The sequence below is a fragment of the Balaenoptera acutorostrata genome, chromosome 9 (genome assembly GCF_949987535.1).
Source record: "Balaenoptera acutorostrata chromosome 9, mBalAcu1.1, whole genome shotgun sequence".
NCBI lineage: Eukaryota > Metazoa > Chordata > Mammalia > Artiodactyla > Balaenopteridae > Balaenoptera > Balaenoptera acutorostrata.
Window position 1 is genome coordinate 91,445,471 of NC_080072.1, and position 19,778 is coordinate 91,465,248.

A 19,778-nucleotide genomic window follows, 5' to 3' on the forward strand; every position below is an offset into this window, starting at 1 on the left:
TTAACTCTTGGGGCTTTTAATTGCTCAGAGAGGTCTCAAAGGGCAATGGTGGAAACTCACTAAAGAGTAAATTTAGTGAAAGTAATCAGGGGAGAGAGTTCCTGGAAAACCTATTGTCTCAGGGAAGGCAAATGCTAAGGCAGGAAGGATATGAATTATTTGTTCTGTAGAAGTTAAGTACACTCATGAGGTTTTATTTGAATCTAAAGTTTATTAATAAAAAGTATATAAAGCACTGCAAACAGAGCAAGCTCGGCGAATCTGATTTTGTGCACTTGCTCTTTTCTATACTCAGAGCAAGTTTTGCTCTTTGAATCCCAGCAGAAAATACCAGGGGCTTGGGAGTAGATGACACAGCATCGACCAGAAGTCTATCTCGTCCCGACCACTGAAGTGAGTGGGCTAGAGTCACACCATGATCAAACGCCTAACTTTCACAAAGTCTAGGATAATTTAGGTTTGGCTGCTCTTCGGGGTCCCACTTCCAACATTTTCCTTTTAACCGACTTCTTCCAACTGCCGAAGCATGCCAGAGATAATAAAAATTTATCAAATATCCTTGCCTGGATAAAAATCTGCACTCTCGATTGGGGCCATATCCATCGAGGTTTCGGTGGGGGTTTAAAAACTGCCCCTGAAAAAGCAAGTTTTTCTAGTTGGGTAAATTCTGTCAAAATAATGTAAAGTTCTTTATTGCATGCACAAATTCCTCTAAGACAAGTCTTTTTCTCTCTCCAGGTCCAGGATTTTCAAGCTGAACAGTCAAATAACACGCTCGACTCGGTTCTGGATTCCCTCGGGGAAGAATTCCTCCTTGGGGGCGATAGAAACGCCCTCGGTGAGTTTTCCGGCACCAGCGGGAGTTTCAAGTTTCCACCCGTCGAGGGGAGGCGGCGGGCCCACTCCCAGCTCCGGGTTGGGCGGCTCCTCTTCCCTGAGCATCGGGTTTAGCTCAAGCCCAGTCCTCCCCGGAAGGAGTCCCCCACCCCCGCGCTCTCCCCCTTTCCCTCCGGGCTCCGGAGCCGCAGCCCGGCCCTCGCGCGTCCCCGCCCGGGAAGGGGACCCCAGGCGACGCCCCGCGCGGCGGGCGGCCGCGAGCCCGCGGGCCTGGGAGGGGCGGGGGCGGGGCGCTGGAGGTCTGGCGGCGGCGACTGCGGCGTTGCTTCTCGGGACACGGCGCTAGGCCGGCCGGCCGGCAGGGGGAGGTGGGGGGCGTGGGGCAGCCCCGCCTTTCCCGCGAGGAGCGGCCAGGCAGCCATATTGCGGAGCTGTCTGCGGTGGCGGCGGCGCCTCTCGTCTCTCGCGGCCCATCGCTCCCTCCACCGCCTCTCCCTCCCTGCCGCAGCCGCGACATCCGGCGCCGCCGCGCAGCGCCCCGGCCACACTCAGGGCGGGAAGGAGCCGCCCGCTCTCGGGGTAAGCCGCCGGCGCCCTACCTTCCCCCACTCCCGTTCCCGGGCTTCGCCGGAGACGCTGAGGTGGCGGCGAGAAGTTTCGGGGCCCAGTGCTGCCCGGCGGCCGCGCCGCGAGGGCCGCGGTGTCGCTACCCTAACAGCCCGGCTGGCCAGGCCGCATCCGGGGCCGCGGGAGCCGCGAGGCTCTGCCCGAGTCGTGGCTGCGGCCTGACCACGCCGGTGCGCGCTTCTCCTCCCTTCGGGCGTGGGTCCGCCTTCAGCGTACGCCCCGGACCCCCTCCGCCTCGAGCTCGGTCGGGTTCCCGCCGCTCGGTTGCGGCCCCGGGCTCGGCCTGGCTCGTCCTTTCTAGGCAGTTTGAGAATACAGATTTAAGCCTAGGAAAAATTACGTTTTGCCATGTAGGGAAGGAATTTATTACAACTTCTTCTCCCCGGCCTCCAGTTTGAAAGTAAGGGTGTTGAATTACTAGAGAACGTGTGTTCCGCCCTGGTGGCAAAGGGATGTTGCCTTACGGGGTTTGGGGCGCGAACCGCCCTCAGCCACCCGCACCCGCGCGGCGAGGGCCGCCGTTCTGGCCCCGGCTCTACCTGCTGCTTCTACTGCTGAAGGCGGCCTCCGAGCCCCATAACTTTCTTCGGCCTTTGAAGCAGCCCGGTTTAGTATCTTAGACCCCAGTAGACAAGTTGAGTACATTACAGTCCCCCCTTCCTTTAAAGGGTTGTAAACTTAATTCCCGGGCTAACTTTGAAAGCGGGGGGGGGGGGCACTGCATTATTGCAGTTTAAATAGAGCACTTCACTTTTTATACAGATGTGGCATGGTTCTTTAACCATTCACAACATGTATTTAGCGTTCTTTACCATTAAGGAGGGGTTATTAATGAGGCTGGAAATAGGTTAAAAGTCAACTTCATCAAAGATACATTTTAAAATATAGTTGAGATTTGTGTAGAAGACATTTTAATGAGTTCTGTGGCACTAAGACGGGCCATGATGTAAATGTAAAAACCCAAGATAATAAGGGTTTATTTGATAAACGAGCACTTGGACTTAGACATTGCAATCTATTGTTTATGGAGCATACATTTTTTAGAACACTAAATACTCTTTTATATTTCGGACGGAGCTCTGAATGAACAATTGCCCCGTTCATTTTGCTGGATAAATAATGGCTTAATCCATTTGCCATAACAGCATTATTATCGATGGATTTAAGAAGAGAGACTAATATTCAGGATTGCATTTTTTAAAAAAAAATTTAGCATTACATTACTTTAACCAGTGGGCTTTATCTTCCAGAGACTACCTCAAATGTGGTAAAATGTACTGAATAAAACATTTCTTTTGAAGTTAATGGTATCCTGTAAAGTTGATTGCACTGACTTTGTTTCTTTTGCTAAACCACTTTTTTTTATATATGATGGGATTTGTAAACAATACATTATTAGTGAGGAATGAATAGACATGCATTGGAATTCTTTACAGCTTTATTTAAATGAGACAAAATTTGTGGCATTTAGGAATGTTAAATTCTTGCCCTAGTGGATTATACATTGTTTTGTTCACTCCTGTATTCATTCCCAAGCATGGCAGAGCATGTAGGAGAGGCTCAGAAGTTAAATGTAATTAATTTAAGCGTGGGGAAAGTATGTTTAGTCTGTCCTTTGTTTTGGACATTTGTATTAACTGGAAATTAAACTGATATCCTTTTTTCTGTGGCGGTGAGAAATGACAGACTCTGCTGTTCTTTCTCTCTTTTGTTAACTCTCAGTCTCAGGGAGAGAACAAGGCTTATTTCTTCTTTTTTTGCTTCACTATTCCCAAGAGCAGAATTGGATTTTATTATTCATTTTTATCTTTGGCAGGCAGTTGAAATGAAAGTCTTTATGTACTTTTATCTTAATTTCAGTTCTCAGTCTTCTAATGTGATCTGTGTATAGTCTAATACAATGGAGCCTGAAATCTTGAATGATGATGGGAGTCTTGTTTTTTCTTCCATTTTTAACTTGATTCAGTTCAACTTGTACAATTTAAAGATGGCAAATTTTTACCAGTATTTCCCAAAGACCAAAGCCTAGAAAAATGTGTTCTATTAAGACTGTGAAGATAGCCATGTTGGTGAACATACTTGATAGGGTAGAGTTAATATATCGTGCTATTGCTGTGAATCTGGGAAGTTGAGGAAGTCACCCTTTCTTGGATGGCTTGGACCTCCTGCAGACCAGGAGCTAGTGGGCACTTCTCACGACCCTGATATTATCCTTGGGGTACTGGATTCAGTGGAACTGGATTGGGTTGCTGTAGACTCCAGCTTTACAAGGTTATTTTAAACCTCATGGTGTTAAAAGCCCTTCAGGGAACTCCCCTAACTTATGCAGCAAGTATATCCTCACCTGTTGCGTGATAGAAATGGCCAGTCTGACCCCAGAGAGTTCCTGAATATCTAGCCTCTTTCAGAAGAATCCTGCCTTTACTGTTCATATTAGTTCCTGGTATATTTTTCAATATTAATTTATAATGAACATATTTTAAACCATTTTTAAAGACTATAAAATTAATAAATTTTGTGACAAAGTTAAGAAAACCCAGAAAGATGTTAAGGAAAAAGTAAAAGTTCTCCCCAGCTTCCCAGAACCGCGCCCCCCCCCCCCACCGCCCCCCACCTCTCCCAGTCCCGGTCTCTGTTTTTCAGAAGTAATTGCTATTAGCTATTCCTTGTAGTATATAGAAAATGCCAATATTTATGCAAGGGTAAACATATACTTTATATATATCCCTTATTTGCAATTTTAAAGTCTTTAAAAATAAGGTTATTTTGTAACAAACATTGAAAGGGTGTTTATTACTGTGTTGAGCATTAAGTAATTAGTATTTCTCGGATTTTAATCATTTGAATGAAATAAAAATGGAATTTCTGGTAATCTCAAAAGTGTTCATGTACATGTGCAGATTTTCTTGATTAATGATTGAAGGTGAATTCACTTTTTTTTTTTTTCTTCTAGGGTATGGTATATAACTGACACTGAAAAGTGGTGTCCTTTAAAAAAGAGTTTATGACTTTGGGTAGTGAAATGTCCCTATTATATATGTAGCTTTTTACCTGGGAACTGTTTGGAAAGGAAATATGGTCCATATGATTCAGTTCTTTATTTCTTTGTTCCATTTAATGGTGAATCCTAGCTTTAACTTCCTGGAAGAGGGGGGTTCTTTCAGGTTAGTAGTTGTATAGGTTTTTTTTTTTTTCTTTGAATAACCAGTATGTATAGAAACTCTTGCAAATTCACAGTTATTTTTTTCCTATTGCAGTGTCAGTTACCTTTTAGAAGAATTCTAAAGTACATTTTATAGAGGCTAGTTACATATGTAAATACGGTATGCATATGAATAGGATGCTGTAGTGACACTGGTTCCTTTTCTGCTTTTCTACATAATTTACATACATTTGAAATAAGAAACTTTTGGGTTCTAGCAAAGTTGATTTATTTGAAAATGATATTCTCTTTACTGTTAACCATTTGGAGAAGAGGTCAGCAAACTGGTTTGAAGGCCACATTCAGCCTACTACCTTTTTTGTAAACAAAGTTTTATGTGAACACATGATGGCTCATTGGTTTACATATTATCTATGGTTGCTGTTGTGCTACAACAACAGAGTAGTTGCAACAGAGGCTGTATGGGCCGCAAAACCTAAAAAGTTTACTTAACCTGGCCCTTTACAGAAAAAAGTTTGCTGACTCCTGCTTTAAGGTATTCATACATTCAGACATTTATAATCATATGCCAGATATTCTTTGCATTTGTTCAGTAAGATAATGAGAACGCCACATTCTAATGGAAATATACTTGTGCCATTTTGTATACCATGAAGTGTTTTTGCTTAAGTGCTCTTTGTGTGTATAAACTGGAGTTCATATTCAGTGTAACAGTGTTGTAAGCATAGTCTTCTGTGATGTGAATTCTGGGTGTTTCTTGTTTTGTACTTTAAAAAAAACCCAAAACTTCTTGTTGTTTCTGTAAATTAACTAATAACCTTTTGATAAATTAACCAGAGTAGTTGTTTGTAACTGAAAATCCTGTTAGTACTCAGAATGATGTGGGTACGAGTATAATAGAGGGACCATTAATAAAAGGGAGAATGGGGACATAGGAAATCTCAGCCATGGTAATTGAATCTAATCACCCTTTGGCTTTTATTGAGTGTGTGGAATGGACTAAACTTTGTTAGACATCATGAGCGCTCTTGATATTTAAGCTGTCTCTAGATTCTAGACTTAAGGAAACTATAAAAACCTAGTTTAGTTATTAAGCAAAGTTGGTATATACAGTTGACACTCCACATCTGTGGGTTCTGCCAACCTTGGATTGAAAATATTTGGAAAAAAAATTCCAGAAAGTTACAAAAAGTAAAACTTGAATTTGCCACATGCTGGCAAGTATTTACACAGCATTTACATTGTATTTACAATTGTTTACATAGCATTTATATTGTATTAGGTATTGTAAGTATTCTAGAGATAATTTAAAGTATATGAGAGGATGTGTGTAGGTTATATGCAAATATAATATATTTCTATATATGTATGTATGTATATAAATGTACATATATTTTGTGTAAGGGATTTGAGCATCCCTAGATTTTGGTATCTGCAGAGGGTTCCTGGAACCAATCCCCTGTGGATACCAAGGGATGACTGTATACCCAAAGTGCTTACTATTTACATCTAATCATCAAGCAGCATGATACTTATAGATATTATTAAATGTGTCAAATTAGGTGGCCTTTAAATTTAATTTGATTGTCAAATGAGATTATTGAAAGAGACTTAGAGATGATAAAGGCCTGAATTTGGGAGACCTCGTTGGGAGCAGTTTTTTTTTTCTCCCACGTTCATGGTTGCTGTCTTTTATAGCCTATTGCTTTCTAGTTCGCTCACTTTACAATGTAAAAGATGAGAGGAAAGTATTACCCTTGATAATAATCAAGTGAGTATTATATATGAACTTAATTTACCAACAAAATCAACAAACATCTGAGGCCTTACTGTGAGCCAGACACCATTCCAATTTCTCAAAAGCGGGATTGAATATCTCAAAAGTTAGAAACTTAATGATAGAACTGCCATATAGCCTTATTGACTGCATGAGCGAATACTATCTAATTTTAAAGATATTTAAGAAACATTAACTTTATTCTGTTTTGAAAATAAGCTACTGTAATATCTAGTGTTTCAAAACATATATAGAATTGTGAGAATTCCTCAGGTCAGTTTGAGACTTTTCTTCTTTTCTTCTACCTAGGTGACTTACATGAACCTATCTTTGTTTTTCCATTTTTAAGCGTTTATTATATGAATTTTTGATGTTTCCTTAACTATAAGATGAAGAAATTGGACTGGATTTAGCTTTCTTACCTTTTAGCATTTAAACTTCATTTTTGCAAATGGTAATGTATTGTTTTTCCACCCTCCTAGGAAGCAATACAGGTATGGTGTTTCTTTTAAATTTACAAAATTCGTTTAGAAAAGAATTTAAATTCAGTGTAAAACTTTGCTTTGTGCCTTATATTTGTTTTAAGTGCTGGAAATTTGCTTTGCATTTCCAGTAACGTGTGTTTTGCTTTAAAATGTTGAATATTTTATTTCCTTGAACAAAAGTCAGTTCCTACAAAAGCAAGCACTTAATACCTTATTTAGAACTGCATGCCACCCTTACAGGATATTAATTTACAGAGGTGACTATACCAGTATTAATGTGCACTTACAACAAATCTTTAGAGGTAGTCTTTTTGACCTGAAAACAACAGAGGATAGAGCTTTAACTTCTTGAAAAGCTCTGGTAATTGGGATGAGCTTGGCTAAAATGATGTCAGAGGAAGGCAGAATAGGGTAGCCAAAAGAGCACAGGACTTGAATTTAGAAGGACCTATGACTTTGTTGACTAGCCTTATTACTTTGGGCAAGTGACTTATCTGAATCTTAATTTCCTTAATTAGAAGAACAAGGGATTGTGATGCTTATCTTGGGCAGAGGGAGGAAGGGCAGTTATTAGGAAGATTAGATAATGTAGGTAACGTGGCTGAAGAGTGAGCATTCTACAAATAATTCCATTTACTACCCTTGTCCTTGCTTTTGGCCTTATTTCTTTTTTGCAAAATGGAACTAAAAATTCTTGTCCTCTGCTTCACTTGTGGAGTCACATGGCATTATATAGGTAAAAGTACATTATTATTGCTATTAAATTCAGTACTTAACAGAGCTAAAACATTTAATAAGCATAGTTCTTTGTATATTCGAGGTTTTAAACCTGTGGGTCTGTGAACGTGAATAGTGAAAAAAGTTGCATCTTTTTTTACACGTTTTCCATTACGAATGTGGGCAGCAGTAGCAGAGACTGTTTCTAATAGAAATTGCAGATATTTTCATGATGCATAACTGTTATTGCAGATCTCAAAATGACATTTAATACCCATTACTTAAAGTTTAATTATTAGATACACTGGTAGATATTGTGATTTAAAGGTTAACAAAGAAGCATATATATTACTGTATCATAAATTTGTGCTTTTTATATTTTTGATATTATAATTCAGTATGATTGATTTTTTAAATGTAATATTGTGTATTTTATTTTGTGCATTTAAAAATACTTTTCTAGGAAGGGGTTCATAGGCTTTACCAGAGGGGCCCCGGTTGGGGAAAATAATGATTAAGAACTTTTTTTTGTGGATGCCATTATTGTGTTAATTTGACTGCCAGAATTACCTTATTAATTCAGTTTATACTTCTCTTTGTTACCCTGCTTCCCAAACCCCCAGTAAGTTGGCAGAGGACTGCGGAGAGACCACAGTTATGTTCAGGGAAGGTGTCTCAAAAGACCGAAAAAAAAGTACAGTTAGGCTTGGGGAAAAGAAATTCTTAAGAGTAAAATTAGGCAGCCTCGTATAAATTATTGAAGCATCACTGTAGGCCCAGTATGGACAGACTTAACACCTGTTTTACCACCTGACAGGTGGGGAGAGTCTCTTGTTGTGTCAGTGACTAACAGAACTCAAGGTGTTAAGCGTGAGGCTGTTTTTTCCATTGTACTGCAGAAAAGAGGCTGTTTTAGGGTCACCCTCAGAGTTAAAGGACAAAGAGAATGTTTTATGTGAATGTTTCGTCTGAGAAATGTGGCACTGTGTTTGAGTACGTATTCATACGTTTTCTGGAAATGGGAGATACATATGTTGGTGGCATCTCTTAATACTGCTTGCCATGACCGTGCTTCATTGGTTCTGTGGGAGTCAGTGTGGAAAAGAGGTAGGGTAAGACCACTTTAAGAAATTTAGGAAGAGTGGGGAGGAAGGAGAAAATGTTGTTTCAATAATTATTTATTATGAGGGTAGAGGGGAGAATAGTTGATTTTTATTATACATCTTTGATATACAGTGGTTTAGGTGATTATATGGTGTCATTTTTTTAGAGAAGAAAAGAAGGCACCGAAACACAGTTTTCAAGATGAACCAGTTAGAGGTACAAACTCAGGACATATATCTAGGTACCTTGGCTTTTCATGTGCCATTTTATTAAATTGTCCATTGTACTACTAACAGCTGCCATTTTCAAGGAAAAAAATATGCTAATACAATCAAAGGAGGACTAGAAATGTACTATTGAGGTTAAATAATATTATCGTGATATAAATATTTTTTAATGATCACTAAATTGGCTAAAAACTTAGGTTTTAACTACATTTATACACAGCTTCATCCTAAAAAATTTAAGGTAGAATTCTTATGTATGTCATGATATCTTATGAATAAACTGGTATATAGACAATTTAGTGAAATATATTTTTAAAATTCTTACCTGATTTTTAAAATTAGTAACTTAACAAAAATAAGACCCTGATTAGTATTAAGTGCTCAGTTCTGTATATCCAAATATCCTTTGTAAGGGTACCTGTTTTTTTACTTAGTTATAATAGGTGGCTACGTATTCTGCCTTTTCACTTACCCTTATGTAAATGTTGACACAGTCTGTCCCCCTTGTTTTCACATAATTTCAACATTAATTGTGATTTTGATTTTAATCATTGTACTGCTGAGAACATCTTGTACAGATTATCTTTGTACTGCTGAGAACATCTTGGTACAGATTACTTTGTTTTATATTTACTTATTTATTTGTGGTATATTTAGGAGAGAACACTGGTCTGAAAATACACATTTTTAGAAGCTTCTTTTAGAAGTAAACCGTATCCTTATTTGCAAAGGCTTTTTGTTAGGCCCCTCACTTCCCAACAGTTCATATAGATCATTTAGGCTTGTTGGAGATTTTAAAAGCTTAATGTGTATAAACTTGGTTTTGTATATGTTGGCCTGTGATATGTTTGTACTTTTATGTCACCAGAGCACTCATATTAAACCTAAAACTTTAATATGGATTATTTTGCTTGCAAGGTCATTTTCTATAGAGTATAACTTGAAGTAACTCTAATATAGAAAACTGGGATAAATTATTTCTTAAAGGAAAAGGAAAAAACTCTACCTTTATTTAGTTCCAGTATTTGAGTAATACAGAACTTAAGAAATTCTGCAAAACCTGACATACATGATGTTTATTTACCTGCCTAGCTGGTCCTATGTTTGATGAGTACTCTTTCTGTAATTTGAGTGCTGTAACTTAGTTTATAGTCTGGCATCCAGTTAGTGTTCACATTTTCCCTTTGTTCTTCCTTACCAGTGAGAGATGGCACAGGAAGGGCAGAGCAGCCAAATGGCTTAGCAAACAAGAATGATCAGTACATGAGCAAGCGCTCTTGAGTATCTGCTAACTTCTCTAGGGTGTGGCCCTGGGGCCTGATATGGTAATGGAATGCTAAATCAAGAAGGTAATGTAAAAATTGATCTTGGACAATTAAAATTCCTGGTACTGTACGCTGGTAGGAGCAAATCTGAAATACCTCTATAGGGAGACACAGACAACTCAGGGCTTGCAGGAATCCCACACTGGGTGGGGAGTGGGTTAGGGACATGAGCTTTCTGTCCAAAATTACAAACTCCATAAAGAAACAAGTCATAATGAACTGGAAATAGAAAATTTTATAGTGACATAAAATAAACATTATAGGGGTAAAACGAGGATTCAATACAAATTATAAAATATTATAGGAGTAAAAGGAGGATGCAATACAAATTATAAAGTAGTATAGCATTAAAATTTTTTTTAAAAGACCAAAAGTGAATTTCTAGAAATTAAAATATATAATCACTGAAAATTTAAACTAGTGGACAGGTATAACATTAAGAACACCATTCAGCAATAAGAATTGCTGAATGGGAGAGACAATGGCTAATAATTTTCCAGAATTTAAGAAAAGCATGAGTCTTCAGAATAAGGAAGCTTACCAAATCTTGAACAAGATAAATAAAAGGAAATCTGAAGAACACACACACACATACACACACACAAAATCTTAAAGGAAAGCAGAGAGAAAAGGCATATTACCTCAGAGAAATGAGTTAAATTGCCAGCAGACTTCTCCTCATCAGTAACAGATGGCAGAAGAAAACTAATATCTTCCAAATGCTGAAGGAATAACAATTTAGAATTCTATATGCAATTAAATTATTACTTAATGAAAAAAGGAAATATTCATTAGAAAGATATAATAATTCTAAATCTTTACTCACTTAATAGCATAGCCTAAAAGCATATAAATTAAAAACTGGCAATTTATAAGAAGAAATTAACATCCACAATCTGAGTTGGGAAAATTCAATACATTTTTTCTCAATTTGATTAACTAGACTAAACTGAGAGTAGAGAAACTATAAACAAAACATTAAATACTTATTCTGGCTTGGTCTAACTTATCAGATGCAAAACATACATTATTTTCATTTATAGCTGGAACAATCAAAAAAGAAATGAAACTGACCAAGCACTAAACATAAAGGAAATCTTAATGAATTCTTTGACTAGAGTATATAGTAAACTTAGAAATAAATAATAAAAAGACAGTACTCTGCCCCCAGGCCTCTGACCATTCTATTTGAAAATTTAAAACTTATTAGTAGTGAGTAGAAATCATAATTGGAAACTGAAACACCTAGAGCTAAACAATAATGAAAAAACTATATATAAAAACCTATGTGGGAAGCCACTAAAGTGATACTTAGAAAAATAGTGGAGTTTTAAATATAAGGTATTTTTCCCCAAAATTATTCCCTCCAAAAGGAGATTTATATTTGTTTCATAGGAACTGTCTCATTGCAAGATGTACTCTTTCTCTTGAGCATGGAAGTACTGTTTAAGAAAGGCACATTGACCTGAAATGCCTTTACTACATGTCAGTTTGGAAAGCTCATGGAGCTCATCTGATAAGTGATTTAAATGTAAAAAAGAGGCTAAGGGGACTTCCCTGGTGGCGCAGTGGTTAGGAATCCACCTGCCAGTGCAGGGGACGTGGGTTCGAGCCCTGGTCGGGGAAGGTCCCACATGCCGTGGAGCAACTAGTGAGCCTGCCAAAAGCAACTAGTTGTGTGCCACAACTGCTGAGCCTGCGCTCTGGGGCCCGCGAGCCACAACTGCTGAGCCTGTGAGCCGCAACTGCTGAGGCCCACATGCCTGGAGCCCATGCTCTACAGTGGGAGGGGCCACTGCAGTGAGAAGCCCGCGCACTGCAGCGAGGGGTAGCCCTCGCTTGCCGCAACTAGAGAGGGCCCACATGCAGCAATGAAGACCCAACACAGCCAAAAAATAAAATTTAAAAATAAATAAATAAATAAAATAGAAGTTGCTTTAAAAAAAAAAATGAGGCTAAGAATTCTAGAGGAGATCTGGTTTTAAAAGTCACTTAAAAATAACACATCTAGTTATACTGTGGATATTAAAATATATTCCAACAATACAAATAGGAAAAAATAACGTCCTACTAATGTTTTCTATAAATGGGTAATTATGGCTTGGGATAAAAATTTTAATTTTAGTGATAGATTCAAAAAGTACTTTATGTAATCTGGAAAACTTACTGTGATTCAGAAGTTTGATATAGATGCTCATGTCTGATGTGTGAGGAATTTAGATTATTTTACATAATCAGATGATAATTACTTTAAAATAGTCTCACTGGCAAAATAGGGAGATCATTTTACGTTTGGACTTGCCTTATGGTGGGACATATTTAGTTTGTGACCTTAATGCATGTTATTAGAAAACAAGATTGGAAATTACTTAAACTTTCAATTTCAGGGATTAGAATATGAGCCTCAGAGTAAAAGCCAATTAATGAGAAGAAAAATGATGAGAAAAAAGGACAGAAATTAACAAAACAGAAAAATAAAAGAAACAAGAAGATCAACAAAACTGAAAGCTGGTTTTTAGACCAATAAATGAAGCAAACTTCTGGCAAGATTAATCAAGCAAAAGCGAAGACAAAAATTAACAGTGTTAGGAATGGAAAGGGGATCATAACTGTAGATGTAGTAGAGATATAAAAAAAATCATGAATATACCATGAATAACTTTATAGAAATATGTCACCAAGACTTGTGGAAAAAGCAGATTTGACTGTGGGGTGTAGCGATTTAAGCCATGTTTTAGCCATGTTATATTTGAGGTATCATTTAGATATTGAGCAAGCCAAGTTAGCCAAGCAAGTCTGGAGATACAGGTTTGGGAGTTACTAGTTTATAAATGATGTAAAAGGTTGGTTTTTGAGGCTGTTTTAAGACCTGAGATGAATTTGATAGTAGGGATGAAAGGAGGATTTAGAAGTGGAAGATAGGACTGAAGTACAGTTAGGTTCATGAAGGTAGGTGATTGTAGGTAGGGAATATTTATCTATCATTTCCTAGCTAAGAGTTAGGAAATGAGGAATTTAGAACTTCTAACTGAATTTCATAGCCCATTGTATTAGATAAGAAATTTCTCTTGATGAAGTTCCCTGTATGGGGAGAGGTTCATTGACATGTGATTGGCTAAAATTTAGAGAAATGACCTTACTTCGATCCTTTGTTTTTATTTCAATTTGGAGAATTTTCAGTTTTATTAATAATAGTATCTTAAAAAGCAATTGATAATATATTTTTAAAATACAAAATTAACTCTCTATTAATTTAGTTGATAGTATAATGAATAAAATTTCTCGGCAGAGATATTACTTATATAAGCTGATTTTCAGGTAATTAATATATTTCTTACTATAGGTTTTCAAATTGGAATGATAATCATTTTTTTCTGGACAACTAAATGGTTAAAAATGTTACATCTTTTGGTAGGTTTGTAGGGGGAAAATCCAATTTTGTTAGATGTTTGTGAGAACATTTACCCTAAAATAGCCCATTGTTCTTCCTGGATTAAGATTTACTTCTTTTGCCGGAGCGGGAGAAGGTATAATTTAATACTGGTCTTCAGGACAATTCTGTATTTCCGTGAAGGCCATTAGCTTGCTGATGAGTAGCATGCAGATTACTAGTGTGCAGAGTATGGCTGTTTTATCCACCTTAGGTGAAAAAGTTACTCTTATGTTATTTGTCTACTTGGACTTTTAAACTTTCAGGGAGGAAAAATAATTTTCTTTAAAAAGTTATCTTTTTGTAGTTTACATTAATCAGTATTTCCTTTTTTGTCTTTGGCAGTACAGAAGAAAGGTTGAGAAGTGTTCCTGAATTCATTTCTTTAGAATCTGAATCTATCTGTTCTCTTCTTTGCCGTCCCTCTTTTCTACCAGTCTGGGTATAGGGGCGAACTTGACTCAGAGAAAGCATTTGGCCCTTAGTAATCTCTCCTTTGCTATGTGTTGTCTGTAATTAAATTAAAACTTCTGGTTGATGATTGAGATGCTTTATGCTATGTTATTTGAGATGTGTGCTGTTTTAAATCACAGATATAAGTATTTTTAAAGAATGTGAAATAATAGAAGACATTGAAAATTAGAATAAAATGAGAGCTCCATGTTAATTGTAACATTTTAAAATGTTAAAGTTTTATTTAATCTATACAAATTATATTGTTAAGCAAAAACATTACTATATAAAAAGATAATAGGTCAATTATGCTTTCTTTTCTTTAACAGAAGAACAACAGAATTCATAAAAGTGAAGAATTTTTAAAGAGGGTGACAAAAAGAGAAGGAAAATGCCGAAACCAGTAAGTGTATTTTATTACTTTTGACACTGCTTACTTAATAAAATATCAGTGGCATTAAGTTCCTTTTGGAACAAGGCAAAGTATTATGGTAGAGTTTTTGGGGGAAAAAAAGCACTGATATTACTGTTGTTTGTTTTAGATTAATGTGGCTAGAGTACGGTGTTAATGTGGGCCAGTGATGAAGAGGTTTAGGTAACACTGTAATTAAGATTACTACAGGTTGTGGGGTCAAACTTAGTTCTTATCCTCACCCTGCCACTTAACCCGACTGAGCTTTGTTAGATTAGTTCAGTCTCTCCAATTCTTAATTTCTTCACATATAAAATGGAGATATAATTAGTTACTTACTGGAGAGTCTGGTGAGAATTAGAAGATCCTGGTGAATATACATTCAGTGCTCAGTAAAAAGTAACTTAGTGTTAAACAGGAGAAAATAATGAGAGGTCAGAAGGATCCATGCAGTATTAATTTTCTCATAATTCTAGCTTTGATGCTAGTGATACCAGTGCTGATATTATATATAGCCCTAGATGTTTAATTTAATGGTATATATGTGATCATTTTATTAAGTTTTATAATTATATAATTTGTGACTAAGGTTTGTCCTTTTATCTTAGGATAAATGTACTTTTCTTCATCTAACAAAATCGGGGTTTTTTTTTTCAAGAATTTTTTGGCCAGTTATCTTTTTAAGAAAATCATTTGTTGTGGTTATTTGAATTTTCTGGCATGAATGTCACTTTCGAATTACTTTTAAAGATTTAGCAGGTAAAAAAGTGCATTGTCGGAGGGAGAGAAGAATAAAAAGAAGTAAAAGGCATAATCAATACAAAGCAAGAATTAAATTTCTCTATTTGCAGATGACATAATTATGTAAATAACCTGGAATTTACAAAACAACTATTAGAACTAATAACAGAATTTAGCAAGATTGTTGGACATAAGGTTATATTTTTTAAAAATCAGTCTTCTGTTTTATATACTAGCAGCAAAATTCAAAAAATGAAGTAAAAATTTCACTTGTAATAGCATCAAAAATATAAAATATTTAGGAATAACTTTACAGAAGCTGTACAAGATCTCTACGCTGAAAACTTATAAGTACTTAAAAAGACCAAAATATATACAAAAATAAACATTGGTCATAGGTATGTCTAGAAAATATTATTACAATGTCTGTTCTCCCCAATATATTGGAAGATTGAATGCAATTCTAATCAGTTGAATCCCTTTGGTTAAAATTGACTAGCTGATTATAAAATGTTTATGGAAGAGCCAAAACTTATGTGGAATAGCTAAAGCAATAGCTAGTGGGAAGCAGCCACATAGCACAGGGAGATCAGCTCGGTGCTTTGTGACCACCTAGAGGAGTGGGATAGGGAGGGTGGGAGGGAGATGCAAGAGGGAGGGGATATGGGGATATATTTATACGTATAGCTGATTCACTTTGTTGTACAGCAGAAACTAAGAAAGCATTGTAAAGCAATTATACTCCAATAAAGATGTTAAAAAAAAAAAAAAAAGAACAAGGGTGGGGCTTCCCTGGTGGTGCAGTGGTTAGGAATCTGCCTGCCAGTGCAGGGGACACAGGTTCGAGCCCTAGCCCAGGAAGATCCCCCATGCCGCGGAGGAACCAAGCGGGTGTGCCTTAACTACTGAGCCTGAGCTCTAGAGCCCGTGAGCCACAACTACTGAAGCCCGCGTGCCTAGAGCCCGTGCTCCACAACAAGAGAGACCACCACAGTGAGAGGCCCACACACTGCAATGAAGAGTGGCCCCCGCTCGCTGCAACCAGAGAAAAGCCCTCACGCAACAACGAAGACCCAACACAGCCAAAAATAAATAAATAAATTTATTAAAAAAATAAAATAAATAAAAAAGAACAAGGGTGGAGCACTTACACTCCTGGATTTCAACACTTATTTTCAGGCAACAAAAATAAGACAGTGTAGTATTAAAATATTAGATAATAGGATCAGTGGAACAAATACACATCTCCACACACAAGGTTGTCACACAGTTCAATGGGGAAATTAAATTCTTTTCAAGAAATGATGTTGGAACAAAGAGTTATCCATACAGAAAAATACGAATCTTGACCCTTATATCACAGTTTACACAAAAAACTAACTCTGAATGGATCACAGGCCTAAATTAAAAGGCTCAAACTATAGAACTTCTAGAAGAAAATAGAAAGCGTTTTTGCAGTCATAGGGTAGGCAAAGATTTCTTTGATAGTACACAGAAAGTTTGAAGCAAAAAAAAAAAAAATTGAACATCAAAATTAAAAAATTTGCTATTTGAAAGATAACAGTAAGAAAGTAAAAAGGTGGGGCTTCCCTGGTGGCGCAGTGGTTGAGAATCTGCCTGCCAATGCAGGGGACACGGGTTCGAGCCCTGGTCTGGGAAGATCCCACATGCCGCGGAGCAACTAGGCCCGTGAGCCACAACTAACTGAGCCTGCGCGTCTGGAGCCTGTGCTCCGCAACAAGAGAGGCCGCGATAGAGGCCCGCGCACCGCGATGAAGAGTGGCCCCCGCTTGCCACAACTAGAGAAAGCCCTCGCACAGAAACGAAGACCCAACACAGCCAAAAATAAATAAATAAATTTTAAAAAGAATCCTCAATGTCTGATCATTGTTTAAAAAAAAAAAAAAAGTAAAAAGGCAAGGCAGAATAGAATTGCAGTATCGCATTCTTTTAGAACTCAATAAGACAACCAAGTTTTTAAAAAGTGGGCAAAAACTTTGAATAGATACTTCACAAAATATCAATAGCCAATAAGCACTTGAAAATATCCTCAATATCTTTGGTTATCAGGGAAACATAAATTAAAACTACAGTGAGATACCACTTTATATATACTGGAGGGGCTATAATTAGACTGATAATATTTTGCCTGTAAGGATGTGGATCAACTAGAACTCTTATTTCTGGTAGGAATGTGAAAGTTAAAAGTAGTTTGGAAAACTGTCTGAATAATTGAGTGGAGAACATTTATTATTCCTAAGAGTAAGGATTAAAAATTGTATATAAGGCTTCCCTGGTGGTGCAGTGGTTAGGAATCCGCCTGCCAATGCAGGGGACACAGGTTCGAGCCCTGGTCCGGGAAGATCCCACGTGCCGCGGAGCAGCTAAGCCTGTGCGCCACAACTGCTGAGCCTCTGCTTTAGAACCCGTGAGCCACAACTACTGAAGCATGCTCACTGTTTATGCCTAGGCTGAAAAGTGGCCTTATATCTGTCTCTTCTGCTCATGTTCTGTCTGAGACCTTAGTCACATAGCCATACCTAATTGCAAGAGACATTGAGAAATGTTCTTGTAGCTCAGTAGCCATGTCAAACGGTAATTTTGTTAGATTTTGGTGGTCAAACGACAAGTAGTCTCTGCCACAATCATATGGTTAGTTTTAAGGAGAAAAATCATATAATAAATTCAGAAAGAGCAGTTGCTAAAATTGAACAACTATTCATGATTTAAAAGTATAAACCAATACCTCTTAAGCTAAGTATAGAAGAAAACCTATAACAAAAGTAATTCTTAATGTGTTAACAGTGGAAGCTTTTCTTTTAAGATCGGGAACAAGACAAAATGTACACACTATCACTGCCGCTGTTCAACATTGAACAGAAAGCCTGTGCAGAAAAATTAAAAACTCTAGGACTGGAAAGGAAGAAACACTTTGAAGATGTTAAGGTATTTATTTATATCAGGGGTTGGCAAATTATGGCCCATAGGCCAAAGCCAGCCCACTACTTGTTTTTGTACAACCTTCAAGCTAAGAATGATTTTTACATTTTCAATGGTTGAAAAAAAATCAAAAGAATAGTAATATTTCATGACTTGAAAATTATATGAAATTAAAATTTCAATGTCTATAAAGTTTTGTTGGAACACAGTATGCTCATTGTTTATTATCTATAACTGCTTTTCTGCTATAGCAGGAGAATTGAGTAGATGCAGCAGACAGTATGGTCTGCAAAGCCTAAAATATTTACTATTTGTACCTTTACAGAAAAAGTTTTCTGACCCCTGGTTTATATAAATACAAGAATTTACACAGACTCATTTTAACAGTTGGCAAGGGAGCTGATAAAAGGATCAATATAAAAATCAATTGCATTTCTACAGAAGTAAAACCAGAAAAAATTTTGGAAAGATACTTTATCATATTTATGACCCTGTGTTTGAAACGCTTTAAGCTAGATGAGTTTCAGTATTTGGAATTCTTTGGATTTTAGAAAGGTGAATATACAGTGTATTATATGCATATGTAGTATTATGAAATTTCCATCAAGGTGTTGCATCACATCAGTATTTCTATAGATCGGTGTGTGAATATTCATTTGAAGTGGGATAAATTAATTCACCAGGTGGACTAATTTCAATTGTTTTTGCTAGAAATTGGCTAATAAACTAGAGTTTTCAATGCATTTAGGATGTCATGGGATTATGAACCTATAATTATAATAGCTATAAAACCATAGGAGAAAGATATCTTAAATGATTAATATGATTTTTCTGGAGGAAATTATAAGCATTTTTTAAAAAGGTCTTAAAGAAGACCTAAATCAATGCATAGAGAGAACCATACACTTGGATAGTAAGAGTCAATATTGAAAAGATGTCATTTTTTACCCCAAGAGGCTGATGAATTTAGTGTAGTTCCAATTAAAATCATAATAAGGTGTTTTGAAAAATTTATAATTATGTGTGGAGTCAAGAGCAAGAACAAAGAGACAAGAATAGCCAAAACAGTTCTGCAAATAATAAGGGAAGACTTGCCATACCAGACATCAAGACTTATTTAAAGATACAGTAATTCAGACAATATGGTATTGGCAGAATAGTTCAATTGAACAGTGCAACAGAATAGCACAAAATTAGACCCATACCTATGGACATAAGATTTGTGACAGTGCAGTCTTCGGAGAGTGAATGAGGTAATCAATATACATCATATTTGGATGTTTAAAATCACTATTATTATCCCTCCGGGGATTAGGAAATGAAATTGGATTTCTACCTTAAATCATAAGCAAAAATCATTGAAGACAAACTATGAAAAACAAAACTTTGATAGGAAATATAAGAATATCTATGACTCCAGGCTAGGGAAGGATTTCTTTGCTTTTTTAAAAAAAAAATTTTATTTTTTATTGGGGTATAGTTGATTTACAATGTTGTGTTAAAGGTTTTCTTAAATATGGCAAAAAATTGATATCTTCAT

General features: G+C 36.9%; 1 protein-coding gene across 2 annotated transcripts in view; it reads left to right on the forward strand.

The window, feature by feature from the left end:
- The first annotated feature begins 1,171 nt into the window (after positions 1-1,171).
- The window catches only part of RDX (radixin), a 94,075-nt gene continuing 75,468 nt past the window's right edge, over positions 1,172-19,778 (forward strand). The window contains exons 1-2 of one of the 2 annotated variants that reach the window (XM_057552578.1): positions 1,172-1,416; positions 14,475-14,548. In XM_057552578.1, coding sequence (XP_057408561.1) covers positions 14,537-14,548 — 12 coding nt within the window. In that variant the 5' untranslated portion in view covers positions 1,172-1,416; positions 14,475-14,536. The remainder of the gene's footprint in view (positions 1,417-14,474; positions 14,549-19,778) is intronic. The other variant, XM_057552577.1, reaches the window with a different exon arrangement.